This window comes from Vigna unguiculata, chromosome 9, assembly GCF_037176805.1.
Source record: "Vigna unguiculata cultivar grain cowpea cultivar isolate G323 ecotype 2 chromosome 9, ASM3717680v1, whole genome shotgun sequence".
In the NCBI taxonomy this organism is placed as follows: domain Eukaryota; kingdom Viridiplantae; phylum Streptophyta; class Magnoliopsida; order Fabales; family Fabaceae; genus Vigna; species Vigna unguiculata.
Genome location: NC_140800.1, coordinates 3,623,476 through 3,641,546, shown reverse-complemented (window position 1 = coordinate 3,641,546; position 18,071 = coordinate 3,623,476). Strand labels below are relative to the sequence as shown.

The window sequence follows — 18,071 nt, the reverse complement described above, 5'->3', positions numbered from 1 at the left end:
CTCATTTATAAAGAAAATACATTTTTGAAATATAAAAAAATAGTAAAATAAGAATGAAGTATTGGTTAGTATATTCTATGACCTATTGACATCTCTAACTAGATCATCAATCACACAATTCAAAGATAATCAGTCAAAGGATGCTTACTAAAGATAAATAGTCTCATAAGTGTTGATGTGACAATTTTTTCATGATGAATTCATAAAATTATCCGTCTATAATGAACAGTCTTCGATCATTTATTCTCATATCGCCTTATCAAAAGTCTAGCCATAGATGAAGTTGTGATAAAAATAGTAGTAGCTATGTTGAAAGTTATGGTTGAAGAGAAGATGAAGTGGGTGGTGTAGGAGTAGGGACCATAGGGTGGACCACTTTGAATTTCAGCACCAGGTGGAGTGAATGTCATCACTACGAATGTAGCCCTACCCTACTTCATCCCTACTTCAAAACTAAGAAAAAAAAAACAGTATTATTATACTGTTATTTACTCATTCAAGTTTTATTTGCATAATTATTTGATGCGGACTTTGTTGAATAAAAATCTGGATTTTAATTAAAAATGAGATGTAAAATTGTATATAATTTTAAAATAAACAAAAAAAGGAGGGTTTTTTCGATAAATGAAGAAGGAGGGAATATTAGAGGTCCCAGTGGTGGCACTTTATGGTAGGAACCCCTTTTATGATTGATAGGCATATGCCCCACTATCACATTGCATGTCTGGTGCCATCTCTTTCCTAAAATTAAACATCATTGTGCTCCCTTCTCATAGGGGAAAAATACCTCTTCACCTCTTTCCTTTTATTTTCCATAACCTATGTATGCGCGTAATTAATTTTTTTTTTACCTATTTCATAGTTCTTTCTCAATCACTTTTAATATTTTTGTGTTCTCATACTAACTAATATTCTAAATATATATCCCTTAACTTTCGGTCAATTTTAGAATTGGTCTATTTCAAAACTTTAGACCAAATTAGTCTTTTATCTTTCGAAATACGTAGATTTAGTCATTTTAATCAAATTTTGTTAAGTTTATTTGACATTTCAAGCACGTTTCATAATAGTATTTGAATTACCATTAAAGTAAAAGTGTATCAAACAGTATAAACAACTCAAATACAATCCTGAAATGCCGAAACATCAAATAAACCCAACAAAATTTGATTAAAATGACTAAATTCATGTATTTTGAAAAATAAATGACTAAATTGGTTCAAAGCTTTAAAATGAACTAATTTCAAAATTCACTGAAAGTTAATGAAAAAAACATATTTAACCCATATATATATATATATATATATATATATATATATATATATATATTATCTTAATTAAACAATTGATCGTATTATTGTTATTTTATTTAGATGAAGATATTTTTTAATAATATTAACTAAAATATTCTTGATAATTATTTTAATTATCATTCCATGTTTTTAATAAAGTTCAAATTCATATTAAGTGTGTCTTATTTAAAACTAATATTTATCAATACATCTAATGTATAAAGTGTAAAGTAAATCTTTTTTTACTGTTACAGAACTATGTGGTCGTTCTCATGTCAGAATCTCTTATCACTCTCACCACGAAATCGTCCTCTTCTAAATGAGTAAGAATGACTAGTAGAATTTTAGGATTAGCTTCCTAAGATGTAGTAGTTCTATCCTCAGTACACACCTTAAAGATTTAAGCATTTAATGGAATTTCCTCATTGGAAATACCCTCACATTATCACCAAAAATCTTCACAAGTTCCTCATACCCACAATCATAAATCAACATATCTTATCATATACATTCTTAATCTCCTTTTCATATTCACATATAAAAAAAATCTATCTCAATCAATTACAATCTCAAACATATACATACACAAAGTACATCAAAACGGTGAAAATCATTTATCTAACCACAGACTTAAAAACAAAGATCACACTGGTCAAAGTGAAGATTCACGTGTTTAGGATAAGCTCTCAAAATTTCAGCTCGATCGAACGGTTAATGAAAAAGAAATCTTCATTTTACCAAGAGAACGCAAACTAGAAAAACAAGGTGACACTCGGTGACCATGGAACCCACTAACTTTTAGCGTCTGATGACACCAGGTCAATGGTCTAGCACCCGACGACACTGTAACGGTGTTCGACATTGTATCAAAAACAATTTAGGAAGAAGTTGATCCAGTGTACTTGACTAATTAGGTTCATTTCCTTTCAATGTTTTTGATTCCAAAGATTTTAAAGAGTTCAAAATAGATACTTAATCACTCAAAACATAGATCCAAATCTTTTACCAAATCAATACCAAACACAAATCAAATATCAAGCAATTCAACATAAATTTTCATTAAAATCTATCAATAAACTCGTTGATAATTTAATTTTTTTAAACTTCATCAATAATGGAATTTTGTATCTGTTGGTAATTCCATCACTAAATGAATTTTTTGAAAATCCATCAATAAATTTTTCGTAAAATCAATTATTTTAAAGTCATTCATTTTCTTAAAATCCATCGATAATCATAATTTTATAAAATTTCTCAACAATTATGTCGGTAAATGAACTTTTTAAAATTCATCTATAATTCAATTTTTTAAAATTTTTTGATAATTTCATTTGTAAATTTGTCAATAAAATTAACGTTAACTTTCTCACCAAATCTGTTTGAATAATTGTTATAAATTAATTAGAGATCGATGAGAAGAAACAATGGAAGAAGAGAACAAGAAGAAGATAAGAAGAATGAAGAAGAAAATGAGGAGGAAAAGCCAACAACAACCGCGGTTGCGGAGGCGAGGACAATAGTAACGAGAAAGAGGAGCCGAAGTCGGCAGTGGCATCAGTAGAGACGACAAACATGAAGGCATGTAATTTTACCAATAAGCATTTTGCCATCAATTTTTTTTCATAAGTCGTTGATAATTTTGATTTACCAACGAATTTGTGATTACTGATAGATTTTGCATGTTAGTAAATTTGTTTTTTCTTGTGATGTGAAGAGGCTAGAACCATTATTAAAATGGGTCGTCAAAGAATTTTTTTACACTAGTACTTGATGTACGTGATCTTTACCTCCATATTAAGTTTAGAACATTGCTTGTATGTGAATGTTGGTGGCCTCCTCCTTCTTTATAACATTTTTCCTTTTCTTTCGTGACCTAAAGATAATAGTGGAAGTTTGTGATCGTGTAGGTCAAGTCTCCATCCCTATAAATAGGCATCTCTCTTGTTCTCTAGTACACACCTCCACTCACACTCTTGTCTTCTTTTATATTGGTTTCTACTCTCTTGTGAGTACTTCTAGTTTTGTGATCCTTAGCGTACCACCCAAAAAGTTTCTATTGTAACTTGGAAGATATGAATAAGTCCTTAAGGGTATTGTTCATGTTCTTAACCAGCTTTTACTACAAATAACACCCCAAAACAACTATATTTACCTAGTGCATGTAGTTTTTCACTCATCAGCTTATCCCTACGAGGCCTTCTCATTTGTCACATCACAATTTTTCCTATGTAAGAATATTGTCATCATAATCAAATCACACTGCAAGAAAATTCTTAAACAGTGATCAATTTTAATAACAAAAAGAATATGTTTAGAGACCAATTTTCTAATTAGAAAGTAATTTAAAGAACAACTCCTTTGGTAGCTAATGTGAATGACCAATTTAGAGACCAATTCATAATAAAAACTATTTTAGCTACCAATTATAATATTTTGAAACTATTTCAGTTATCAATAATTTTTAATTTATAAATTGATATCTAAAGTGATTAATTATTTTTTGTTACTAAAATTTATTATTATTCAAAAATTTTATTATAATGTCAAAACATAACAGACAACAAAGGCTAAGCTAGTAACAAAAAAAATTTACAATACAAAATAATAACATCAATGACATTGACATATCTCACGACCCCTTTAGGATGATGTTGTAGTTTGGAAGAACTCAATGAGGGAAGCTTGAGGTTTGGGAAAATTTTGATATTTTATGTTGGAAGCCCTCCATTTAGAATTTCTCAATACGAGTAAAAGGTTTTCCAATCATATTGCACTTCTACCCTCGTGTAATAAATGTTTTGATAAGTTAAAATCATTCTTCACATTTTAATGGATCATCCTTATTCAAAAGAATTATAGATTGTGTTGGATCTTTATTGATGAGTTATTTTATTTTATAGAAATATATGGGTTTGGAAATGGAGGAATAACATTATCTTTTTATCACATCGTTGGAATATATTCTATGTTTAATTGTATTCAACAAACCATCTAAGAATTTTATTATTATTGAATGCTATTAAAAGTCATATAAATAATATTTGGGACCCTCTTACATGATGTCAAATTGAATAGCAATGGAGTCTAGCTACGCCATGATGCGATGAGAATAGGAGGAGTTATGAAAAAAATAGGTAAGATGATTGAATCTATGGGTTTTTTTTTTCGAAAACATGAGAGTGAATTTTTTAAATTTTCGAAAAGCATGAAATCTATCTTGGTTAGGGATGGCAAAACGGGTCAGTCTAACCCGTTTTGGTTCGGCCCACCTGTGGCTCGCTAAAGATCGGTCGGGTTGGACTGACCCGCCACCAATAAACGGATTGGATATTGCAACCCATCTTGTCTTAGGGCGAACTGACTCGTCTTTTTTTTTAACTTTTTTTTAAAATTTTGTTTATAAATCTATTATATATATACATATATATATATAATATAAAAAATTATTATTTTTTAATTATTTTTAATTTTAAACATAAAAAAATAAAAAAAATAAAAGGGGTTGGCGGGTTAAGGCCGCCTGAACTGTTTTGGCCCACTAAACTGGCGGGTTAGGCGGACTGAGTTACAGGTGGTTGACGGATTGAAAATTTCAATCCAATCCGCTCTTTTCTTGGTGGACTGACGAACCTAATCTGCTTTGACATCCATAATATTGATGATGTTTAGTTTTTATAATACCACCAAATTTAGTGTGAAATAAATTGATTTACGCTCATATTCCACATATTTGATATTTGAGGTGACTTCCGTCCTCATAAACAAGAATCATTTGAGATATTTATAAGACATTATTACATGATTAGATAGTTGACATCAAACTTATTCATAAAGATAAATATTTTACTTTCGGGATAAAAAATGAGGTAATAAAATTCGACTCCACGCTCTTATCATTCCTAGTTAAATCACTTAATATTTCTTATATTTAAATAAATAGATACTTATACTTTTGTTCTCTATAATACCAAATACTGAAGTCAAATATTAAGCATCAATTAATTGTACTAAATTTTACAAATTCCATAATATTCTTCTTGTCCTTTTATATAGCAGAAAGTTTACGCAACCAAAGAGTTGCACTTTCTGTTTTACGATTTAAGAAAAAAATATTAAGATAGCAATAAAATTTAATGCAGTTAAAAGATTTATTTTTTTATTGTTATAAAACTTCAATTACAAAATAGTTGTAGTTTTTAATCGTATATAAAGTTTTAAGAAAAGAATGTTCTAACTTTTAATAAAATACTCTCTTTTTCTTAATATTCCTCAAATCCAATTTTTTTATTAAAAAGTGTATTTATAGAATCTGTAAGATTGTTTTAGTAGAAGTTATTTAAGAAAATAACAATAAACCTAAACTACATTTGGAATTTAGAATCGAACACAGAGATTGGATACCAAGGTAATAACTTTTCAAAGGCCACAAATTCCAACATAAGAACTAAATACACTACACCTTTTACTTTATACACTCCCCTTTGTCTTATGATTTATTCCAAAAGTATCCTTATCTTCTTCAACTCGTTTATCAAAGTATCAGTTGCTACACTATACGTTCTCTCTTCACACACTTGAAAAAAATAGTTTCTTTTCTTACTGTTCACCCAACATACCCTTATGATTTGCAGTGTTTTCTTACGTAGATTATGTCATTATAAGGTTTCTGGAAAGAGCAATGTGGGGGAAAATGATAAAAACGTTGAAGGGGTGTTTTTAGAAACTCTGAGTGTATTTAGTAATTTGGCAAAAAATTAATAGTTTCGAGCCATTGTCACAACAAAAACACAGTTCAACCATTGTCTCCTTCGTAGAGACAGCAGCATTCAAATGAAACCCCCAATTGTAAAAACGGCATTTAAAAAAAATGATAGGGTGCATTAAGAAAATGATAGAGTACAAAAAGAAAAGGCCGATTGCATATAATTGTATTTGGGCTGAGATTTGAGGCAAAGTGACACCCAGCCCAAGACGTGGTATGGATTGAGCTGGTTAGTTAATAGGCCCATCTATTGTTTGATATGGTACTTTGGCATCAGTTTTGTAAGAACACGAGAAAACACTTTTATCAACTCTGAGGAAAAACTACTAAACTAAAAGATAAGAAAAAAGGTTTTGATATTAATACCCCTCTGTAATTAGGAAAATCAAATTCTCCTAATGTTCAAATCGATTATGAAGAACTAAGTGAAAATGCACTCGTACAGACACATCAAATTGAGTTTTGCTTCTTTCAACAAAGTTTTCAACAATCATATAATAAAAAATTTAACTTACAACAGATGCGACCAAGACCTACTTATCTAAAGTATGTTGATATTTTTAATTTATCAATAAATGGTAGAGGAGGTTTCAAGAATTTTAAAAAAATGAAATATGTTGTGCAGGTTGGAAATCAGTTTATTTAATATTATTATACTTGCATATTTACAAGTTTTCAAATATATAAGCATTCACAATCACTAGGCAATTTTTCCTTTTAATAATCTTATTTATCAAAATATTTTTTTAAAATATTATGTTAATAAAATGCACAAAATCTTAAAAATAATATTTGATTGATAATCTGTTATTACTATCTTTCAAAAACATTTCAAATATTTGGTAGATGTATAAATACGTAAGGTTTAGACCCTTTAAACAATTTTATCATTCAAGATTGGTGGATTAAGTATCAATAAATAAAGTTTTGATCCTTTGAGGAGTTTCATTGCTCATAGACTAAATCCCTACAAATATTAAATTGAATTATGAAATCGATAAAGAAAAGTAAAGGTTAGGCTGATCAAGAAAGTTGAATTTTACCGCATAATTATAATGTTGTGTTTGGATAAGACAATTAAAGAAAGTAATTCATTGATTTGGAGAATTTAAAACTCTCTTAAGTAAAATATTTGTTTGGATGAGAAAATTAAAAGAAAATTGAAATTGAGAAATTTGAAGAAGATATTTGAAAAAATAATATAATTTGGAATTTACTCAAAAAAAAAAGGAAATTAAAAATTCACAAATTGTGAAATTCTTCATTGGTCCGGATGAAAAAAAGTTTGGTCAAATATTAAGCCAAGTCAGTTTGGGTCAAATATCAAGCTGAGTCGGTCCAAGTCGAAGAGCAACTTGAGTCATTTTATGCTGAAAGTCGATCGAGTCAGCCCAGGTCTAAAGTCGAGTTGAGTCAGTCCTGATCAAAGGTCGAGTCGGTTCTGGCCAAAGGTCGAGCCGAGATGTCCCTAGTGAAGGTCAAGTCAAGACGGTCTAAACCGATGGTCAAGCAAAGTCAACTGGCCGAATGTTGAGCCTAGTCAGTCCGAACCAAAGTCGAGATGAGTCGTCGCAGATCGAAGGTCAAGCTAACTTAACTTGGACTCAATAGTAAAATTGAGTTTACCCTAAAATAAAAATTAAATTTCTTTATCCAAACAAAAGAATTTAAATCTAAAATATTTTAATTATTTTATACAAACAAATTATTTAAGAAATGAAAAGAATTCAATTACAAGTAATTCAAATACTATGTATTTCAATTTTTTGGAATTGTAGAGATCCCTGGTTAAGGTAAAGGAAATATAAGATAAAAACACAATTAACACATGTAAATTTAAAATCTTTGTAATTTCTTACATAATCAAGCAACCAACTTCTTGTTTTATTGTTTGTGTTTTCTTTGAGTAATTATGAGATCATCTTGTTTTCTTCGATAAAAAAATTCTCTAATTTTGGTATTCTATTTGGGATTATTCAACCACCAAGGAGTAGAGTGGCTGTTTGGTTCTACCTAATATCATCATTAACCGATGATCTAGGTCAGCCATGGCTACTATCTTACTCTTTGTTCCCATTTGATAGCAATGGATTGGAGGAGCAAGGCAACCCTCAAACTAGTAGTATAACATTCTAGGATTCTCCTCTAATCAACATGTAACATGATTATGTCCTAAATGTTGAGAGAACTTTCATTACTAAATAGGGGTGGAAACAATATCCCCAAAATCATTTAACATAGGTTTGTCAAGAAGGACTTGTACGAAGTGGTCGATGATAAGGTATCAAATTTTGATTTTTTTACTCTTCAAATTGTCTTTCTCAAACATGGTGTACAAATCTATATATCCTTTCGTATCCACTTTTTCACCGAGGCAATAAAATGATTATGTGTAATAAATGTTATTTATTGAATACGATATTATACCTACAAAATGTCAATTTAATGAACCGGATAAACAAATATTAGTCCAATAATCTATAGAAACATAATGGCAAATACTTCATATTTATACTGATAATATATCAACTTAGTTAGTACGGTAGTATTTACTCAAAATCAATATTGTTAGAGAAGATAAAAATTATATTTCGTATTGTTCACTTTAATCAAGTATACCTATAAAATTATTACGGATAAAGCAATCACCTTTTAAAATTTAAAGATTGGAAAATGGTTTTCAACTTTAAAGAATAAAAGAAAAAGTAACCCAAATGTAATAAATAAAAGTATATTTAAGCAAAAACACTAATGATTTTCTTCCTCTTGATGATGTAATCTGATACGATACTAACCTAAGTCCAATTTTACTCCTTTATGTTTCATTATAATAATTGAATTGTACAGACACCATTCAAATACCTTTAATTTTCAACAACTCCCTTTATCTTTAATACTATTGCTCCTGCTTTTACACGTCTCAATGTTTGGTTTAGTTTGTCTTTAATGTTTGGTTTAATTTGACCTAATATTTAATTTAATTCTAAAGACAAATAGAAACTTATAATCCTCATGCAAATCTAAATAAAACCGTTTTGAATTAATCACATCAAAATCGATTGATTCAGTATTTCCTGGTGAGAAAAACTAGAAGATTTAATATAACAATGAATATATTGAATCACTATAATTAGAGCAGCAACAACTAACAAATAGTTAGATCTATGACATAGCCCAGCAGAGCCGAAATTACTATGACAAACAAAGCAAAAAGCCCATAAAACATTGTAAAAAACATTACAAAAAAAAAAGTAATAATGCTACCCAGTCAGGAAAAAAATATAACCAGAAACTTAGTGAAGAAATCTGGCAAAAAACATCTGACTAGTTAGCATTTTCACAACAAAAATATGCTTAAAATTATATATTCTGTAGCTGCTCTCAGATTTTAGGTGAAGTAGCATTCAACCCAAGCCATGGTGGCATGGACTCAGTTGATGGCCCGTTTGGTACTTGATATGGAGCTTTGGAAGCAATTCTGAAAAACAACAGAAGGAAACATCATTGACTGAACAAAAACAAATACAAAAAGGTTGCAATTTCCACTAATAATATCTATGTTATCAAGACAAAAGAAAAAGAAAAACCAGATCTACAAAGGGTAAATGGAGATTTTTCTTTTGTGAGTAAATATATTTGATTTTAAGGTTGCACAGAACTGCAGGATTGTGTGTTTGGTTCAACTTATTTAAAACAAAAAATAATGATCTCTATTTCTATGGTTTTTGAGAAAATGGAAAGATTATTGTTTCCCTAAAATATTCCTATACCAAACATGCAGAAGATGTTTAAAGTTTTCTTTGTTTGGGTGAAAGTGCATACCTATCCTTTCTCTTCAACAGAAACCGGTGGAGTGAAGCTTTTCTAGCAATTGGTGGATCTGCTCAAAAAGGAAATTCCTGATTAGAAAACAAAATTATCCATATAACAAAGTTAAACAAAACCAAATCATTCATCTCAAAAGTATTAATGATCTCAAGAAATTACCACAAACAACAGGCCTGGATGATGGTTGAGAGTGTTCATGGATGGTGTTGGTAATAGTGACAGTAGGAATAATTGGAGCAGTTGAATCCGCAGAAGTTCTGACCAAACTAGGAGGAAATGAAGGCTGGCTCTGTGTGTAAGTGAAAACAGAATTGTTCTGACTCTGTGGCTTCCCTCTAGCATAGGACATGATCTCATTGGCTTTGTCAGCAGGAAAATCATCAAACACAACAACTTGTCCTCCATAAAAGATTGTCATCTGTGCAGTTTTAGCAACCTTGTTCGCAGACTTCAGTGCACTGCACAACATGAATTAATGCAAAAACTGTCACATACTAGGTTTAAGGCAATTTTTGTAGTGACCAAACAGTCGTAAAAGAAAATGGAGAGATTTATCTAAAGGGTGGTAGCAGTTATGAATTGGTATGCAGTCATTGGTCATTAATTTTCTTCAACAGCAAGTTGGAACAAAAGGTTAGTGTTAATTGACTTGGCAACAAATTAAAGAACCAACCTGGAATTAACCAAGGTTGGAATCTCCTCTGAAGGACGATAGGAAGCTTGTGGAGAGAGCAAATCCATGGCTGTCAGGTTCTTTGGTGTAACGTTGTTTTCATTGGTAGGAAACAAGTTCATTGTTGTAGCAGAGTGACAAGAAGTCTCAGGTGACCCTGTAAAAAATTTCACATCAGAAAAGAAAAAGGGAATTCTCCATTCTCCAAAACATGCAAAATCTCTGACAGATTAACCTTGTTTTGAAACTAAAAAGAGACCAGACATTAAAATCCAACCCTTTTCTCCACTTTTTCTCATTCAAACAAGTGGGGCAAATTTGGAGCCATGAGTTAGATCTAGGAATTTGAAAAGTCATGCAGAGCAATAAATTAGCAGCAAAGGCAGATACCTAAGAATTGAGAGAGAAATTCAAGCCTAAAACTACAAAAGAAAATAAATAAAAAAATCATTTTATAAAATTAAAAAAAAAAAAACTTTGAAAGACCCACAAGCTGCTTCTCCTTCCTAAAAATATATTTATCTCAAAACAAACCAAGATGAAAGGAATAACCAATTGAGTACCCATCAAGATTCCAATTTTTCCCCCTTCTTACACTTTCTACAGAACTAAGCAGCACGCAAAACTTTCAGTGAAATTGCATATAGAAAAAACCCAAAAAAAAAAAAACATTTGCAGAGTTTAAGGAGGCGTACCACATGGTTCGGCGTTGCATGTCATGCCGAGGGTGAGATCTCCAAAGCTACCCTTCTCCTTGATGTATTGACTCAGCAGACTGCAAGTCTGAGAGAAGCTCGACTTCTCCGGCGACTTGGCCGATTTCTGGCCGGAAAATTCAGAGTACTCCGACGAGCTCGACATGATGAATTGAATATAGCCAGAAAGAGAAACACAAGTATTCGGTGTGAGAGAGAGAGAGAGAAAGAGAAGCAGAGAACGCGTGGTTTGACGGTGAGGGTTGTTGTATTACAAAGGAAGAGTCCTAAGATGTAATGATAATCTTTGTCTCCGACCCTTCATCTTATATATAATCAATGATAACCAATTTCAATAGCGCGAATAAAATAATAATAATATTGTTATTATTATTTTAATTTTCAATAAGGAGGTGGAAGATTGGAGCACGAGGAATATGTGGGGTTTTTCGAGAGCGGTTCTTTTCTTTTCTTGCCGCTGTCTGCAACCATGTCATTGTGGTTTTCCCAAAGTCTCCCTCATAAATTTTTTTTTTTATTGTTCTCCATAATTATTTATTTACTTGTTTAATATTATTAATATTATTATTGTGGTTTTGTATTTTTCTTTCTACCACGTGTTGTTTGCGTCGGTTAACTAAACGGCGAAGAAACGGTTACGTTGGGGCTCCGTTTAGGTTGGTTTTTTACGACTGCGTTTTTCACTACCTTAAATGCGCCCACGTTTTTGGTTTAATCTTTTCACGTTTAACTCATTCATTCTTTAACGAACTGTTCATGACATTGTTAATTAATGCTTTTGCATAAATATCACGCGCTTTCGACATTTACATATCTAAATCACTAATATGGATTTTCTTTTTACATATCCTTTTATTATATTTATATCTAAGAAGAATGTTAATCGAGTGTCTGTAGCACTAGTTGAAAGAATAATAAATTAACATCGGTTCTCTCATTTTTACAATAAAAGTTAAAATAATTATTTTATTAATTAAAATAATATAAATAACTTTATAAAGAAAAAATATCTTTTAAGATTTTTAAACAATAAAAAACATTTGAAAACTCAATTAAAACTTAAATTAATATTTTTATTTTATTTTTTCTAAATATTTTAAATATTTAACAATATTTTTTATTGATTTTTCTGTTAATTTAATTTTTTATGTATAATTATATTTTAATTTTTAATAATATTAAAATACAATTATTTTATTATTTAATTATTTTTAAATTTTTATCAATAAACATTAAATAAAATATTATAGCAATTATATAATATTTATGAATATTATTATCTTTTAAATAAAATGAAATTACAGAATTAAGTCGTATTTTATTTAATATTATAATTAAATTATATTTATTATTAATTACTCTTAATATTCCAAAAACACCTTAACAAAACCCTAATTTAACTATATATAACAAACCATCCGGTAGTTACTTTCATGAAAGTTACAAAATATGCTAGTTATTAGATTGTAAAATTAATACACAAAATTCAGTTTTTCACTGTTTTTTATTATTTCAATATAAATTTTATTAATTACTTTTTATTTTACTGATTATTATAATTTTTAAATTTTTAATTTAGTTTTTCTATCATTGTAAAAAGTTGGACACACAGCATCTGTTTTTACCAATTGTTTTACAAATAGAATTTTTGTATACTAACAAAAATCTATTCATTATTGTGTTTGTCTATTATTTAATTTTATTAAAATAATATAGAATTTAAAAATACGTAACGTTGTAAGAATAGATTAAAAAAATATTTTTTAAAAGTATTTTTTTCATATTTTTGTTTAACAAATATATTTTTGTTATCTGAGCCTCGCAATTGCACGATGAGTTTGATTATTTTATTTTTGTATATTTAGTTGGGTCAAGAAAAACACAAAAATGAAAAGCAAATTTGAGAACAAACTTAGGAGCAAACATATACATGATTATTCTATAACCATACATGTGAAGAAGTTGGTGCTAACATTAGATTCAAAATGAAATAATAAACAAGAGTTCTTTATTAATAAATACTTTAAAATATAAATATGTAGTTTATAAAATAAATATGTAATTTTATTAAAAATTATATATGATCGTGTATTAAATATTTTTTTAATATATATGTGTTTGTGTAAAAAAATGGCCTTTTATTAAAAGTGAAACTTGATTAGCTTTATAAATCTTTGATAGATTAAAATTTAGGAATTCAAACAGATTTGATGAAACCTACAAGATCTTGCAACAAAATTAAAAAAGGAAATTATTACTACTAATCAATTGTTTGGATTGATTTTACTCCCTTGATACATAATTAGTTATATCAGATCTAAACACTAAATAATTAAAAAATTATAATTACATCTCACTCAAACAAATTTCTTCTCTAAATCAGTTTGTATTTATAGAATCGTGGCAGATCCCGAACGTGAAAGACGTGTCACCAGCACGCATAGGGATATCATCATGAACACAACTTCGTGATTAGACTAATTCCATTTTGAGAAAAATTATAAGTTTTCACGATTAAGATTTGTTAATGATAGTGCTGGATTATTAATGATCTGTTTTGTAAATGGAAAAAATTGGTATTTTTATTTGTGTTATGCGCAGGATAAATATTTCTAAATATGTAAACTATAGGGATTAATATTTGAGTCTATAATTGATTTTGAACTTTTAGTTTTTAACCAATATTTTTCCTAGGATTGAATTTTGAATCTATTACTTGTTATCTCTTTTAATATTTATCTTGCCAATGTTAATAGATTATATAACTATGAAATTAACATTCCGAAAACTCAGGTGATTTAGTAGTTTCACTTTAATCATGCGTAATTTCTTTACTTTTTTACGAAGCCGGTTAAATAACTAGTAAGAAATAACATTTGTTTAAACTCGATGTAATTCAAAATGGATTATATATATATATATATATATATATATATATATATATATATATATATATATATATATATATATATATATATATATATATATATATATAATCTCTCATGGATAAATTTTGTTGAAAAGAATTTATTTATGGTTTCAAAATCTTTGATTTATCTTTATAATCGACTTAAATCATTGTGACAATACTAACACCACAACCACAATAATAACACTATAAGGAAATGTCATTATACACTTGAGAGAAAATATATCTTATGTGAAAGACTAAATCTTGAGGAAGTGATTGTTAGGAACAATGCAATTGAGTCTAAGTCTTATATATCGTAGAAATAACGAAGTTAAACACTATATAAAAAGGAAGACCAAGAAACCTACTATCTTGAAGTTTTGAGTTAAATCTGATGTCAAATCTTATTTAGGTTACACTCATTTTACATTTATGTAATCTCTTCCTAATGAAACATTCAAAAACTTCTATTACACATAAATTCATATTTACCATATTTTAGTTTATAAATGACTATATCATCCCAATTTAATTAGCAGGACTCATCTTACTAATTTAAAGCATTTCATAATCGATAAAAACCAACATATTAGTATATAAAATGCATTTACAAATCCTTCACGAGAAAAATGAGACTTAAACTTTGAAAGATAAATAACACTTCATCAACTATGAGGATCTATACAATACAAAAGTGACTACTTTTATTTCTTGACAACCAACAACAAGCTTATATTACTTTACAACTCTTATATTTGCATTATTCTCTGCTCACATATAATATATGATCATTGTACGCAGATAAACCATAACATAACAAACAACAAGATAAGCTAGTGTAATTCTAAGAGACCATACGAATTACAAGTTTTATCATAACATGGTAAATTTCTCATCATCACAATTAGCCAATCACATATAACAATAATTAAATGTCTACATAAAACCTACCCTTATTGACATATACATGAAATCACAATCCACCGGCTCTAAGACTTGGATATTTGACTCTACTTTTAGAAGATACATGTATTGTAGATTTGGAGATTTTGCACTTGTTATCTTTCACCGCTGCTTCAACGGAGTTATAGCTATATATATTTCAAGGTCATACAACATTCTTTTCACAGACCATGATAGGATAAATTATATATTTGTGAGTTTTATCTCATATTGAAGCTCTAGATATGAACCTCCTTTCACTTTCAAAACTAGATATCTTCCTCTAAGTGATTAGAATGCTAGCAAAGTTAGGATAATCTCTACATGGAAGAACTTCTCAATAAAGCATCTAACATCATATCAATGTAGTACTTCCTCCCTTGGAGTCACTTCATTCACCACATTCGCACCATAACTCACACATCACATTTTCATATAATCTTAAATCATCACATCATATCATACATATCTATCTTACTTCAATCCAAGCTAATCTTATGACATCAATCACTTGTTATTTATTTCAATTTAAATGTTAATATTTCATAATTTATTTTCTATTTCATTAACATAATATCCAAATACAATATTTCTATTAAGTATATCAAAATGATGAAAAGCATTTCCCAGACCACAAACATTGAATGAAAGATCCTAATAGTCAAAACAAAAAACAATATTTTAAGAATCATTTGTCAAGATTTCAGCTTGATTCAACAGTTAACAAACTAGGGATCAAAATTATCGAAACCGCCTAAAACAGGGTGGTGCCCATGCCCTAACAACTACACCCAACGCCAGATACCCTTGTATTCCATGTGAAGTGAGCACTCAATGGTTTCAGAGTGATACCTGATGCCCTGAACCACTGACTTGGAAGCACCTAGCAGTCATAGGATAGTGTCATATTTAAAAATCACTAATATTTTTCGATTATTTCTAGGTTATCATAATAAATATAGTTTTATAAAAAACAAAATGTGATTGTATTGTAAAGACTTTAAATTATGTGACAAATCACTCCAATATGAACATTATTATTGTGTGATTAATTAACATTAGTCCTTAATACTAGAAAAGAAAAAAACTTATAAGATTAAAGATTAATATTTGCCAAAAAATCAAATTAGTATGAACTAAAACCAAAAGTCCAAAAATTGTGTAGACTAGAAAGATAGTTAGTTAATCTTAAATTATATTATAGTTAAAATTTGTAGTAAATAAACATATAAATTGCTTTACCCGATAAATAAATTATATACAATACAAAAGGAAAATTAGTACAAGATTATGTTAATATTAATGTCTAAGATTGAATTTATGCTTTTAGCTTTTAAGCTGATTAAGAATATTTCTTTTATCGTAAATTTCAAAAGTATTTTTTTAAACGTTCATAATTTTCACGTGAGTTTAATTTGTATAAATATTTAAAAAAAAAGTGTGGGATATGATACTTTTTGTTAAAGTATAGCACTACATTAAGATATTACGATTATTGTAGATTTGTATGCTTTCACTACATAAAATATTTTGTCATCAATTCCAATTATTATAGGCTTATACAATTTCACTATGTAGAAGACTTTTATTTATTTATTTTTAAAAGAAACGCACTCAATTTAGGAACAGATGCATTTTCCTCTGTACTTTTATTTTGATAGTTTATCGAAGAGTGAAATACTCAATGTGAATTTTGAAATAATTTTTACCTGTGACTCAAATCTTGACTATTAATTTTAAAAATTAAAATAATATATTCAAAATTTATATATTTTAATATTATGACTTAAAAAAAATAAATAAACACTTTAATATAATTATAACTATAAAATAAAATTTCATATATATATATATATATACTAGCTTATTAGTTTTTTCAAATATATAGTCATGGTTGTGGAGTTCAAAAATGAACTTTTTATGTTAGTGGTGAAAGCCAAATCTATTTCTATATCTACATGTATATAATAAGAGTTTTTTTACATTTTATTTTCACTACCACACATATAAAAATCAATATTAGTTCATTTATAATTTATAATTTCATTTTATCCATTTATGCATATAAAACTTAAATTAATTAACTTATCAACGCACTAACTTTATTTACAAAAAAATATGAAAACCCAAACTTCTCAAATATCTCTTCTTTTTAATAATTTTTAATTAGTCATATAATATATACATTAAAAATTCATTTTAAAATTGATTTATACAGAAACATTTATTTGAATACATGAACCCCAAGATTTGAAGGCAAATGTGTTCTAGATAAACAGTTAAATAATCAAATTAAGTGTGCTAGCTTTTATTTGCAAACTCATAAATTGTCCATGTTCAACCGATACAATTGTTTCAATGGAAGTTAGGTTACAATATACAATTGTTTCAATGTAGTATTATATTGTCACGCGCAATTGACTATTCTTCTCTTCATTAAGCCATGACTATGCACTTGTAATTATATTGTATATGAAAATTAGATTATTTCCATTCCAAGATTTCTGACATAAGTTCTTGTTTTAGTTTTTTTTTTTTTTAAGAATTTTACTATGTTATATTGTTTTTAAAACCTTATGTCTTTTTTTACTTAAATATGAATATCTTATAAGACTTCCTTACTTTTAATAATAATTCATTGAATTAATTGATTAAAAGTGACTTCTAAAATAAATAAAAAAATGATATATTTTTCTTATAAATTGTAATACTATTCAATTCTTAGACATTAAAATAAAAGAATTTTACGAAAATTATTATCTTAAATTTATAACGTGAATCATGAAATGACTAACGTTACTATTGTACTATTCGAGTCACGTGTCCACAAATATGCGACAGTGCCTAGAAGGTTACTACACGAAATTTCGCTGTAGTTCTCTGTCTTGACTTCTCATGTTATTCTCATTTTTTTTTTCACTGATAAACAAACAAGACCTAATTTGAG

General features: G+C 28.3%; 1 protein-coding gene across 1 annotated transcript; it reads right to left on the bottom strand.

Moving 5' to 3' along the window:
• Positions 1-9,149: 9,149 nt before the first annotated feature.
• Positions 9,150-11,556, bottom strand: LOC114163885 (protein TIFY 10A-like). The gene is made up of 5 exons (XM_028048258.2): positions 11,251-11,556; positions 10,556-10,712; positions 10,042-10,340; positions 9,877-9,934; positions 9,150-9,532 (listed from the first exon to the last, which is right to left on the bottom strand). Exons 1-5 carry the CDS (start codon positions 11,414-11,416, stop codon positions 9,436-9,438), a joined length of 777 nt encoding a protein of 258 aa, XP_027904059.1. The 5' UTR covers positions 11,417-11,556; the 3' UTR covers positions 9,150-9,435.
• Positions 11,557-18,071: the final 6,515 nt, after the last annotated feature.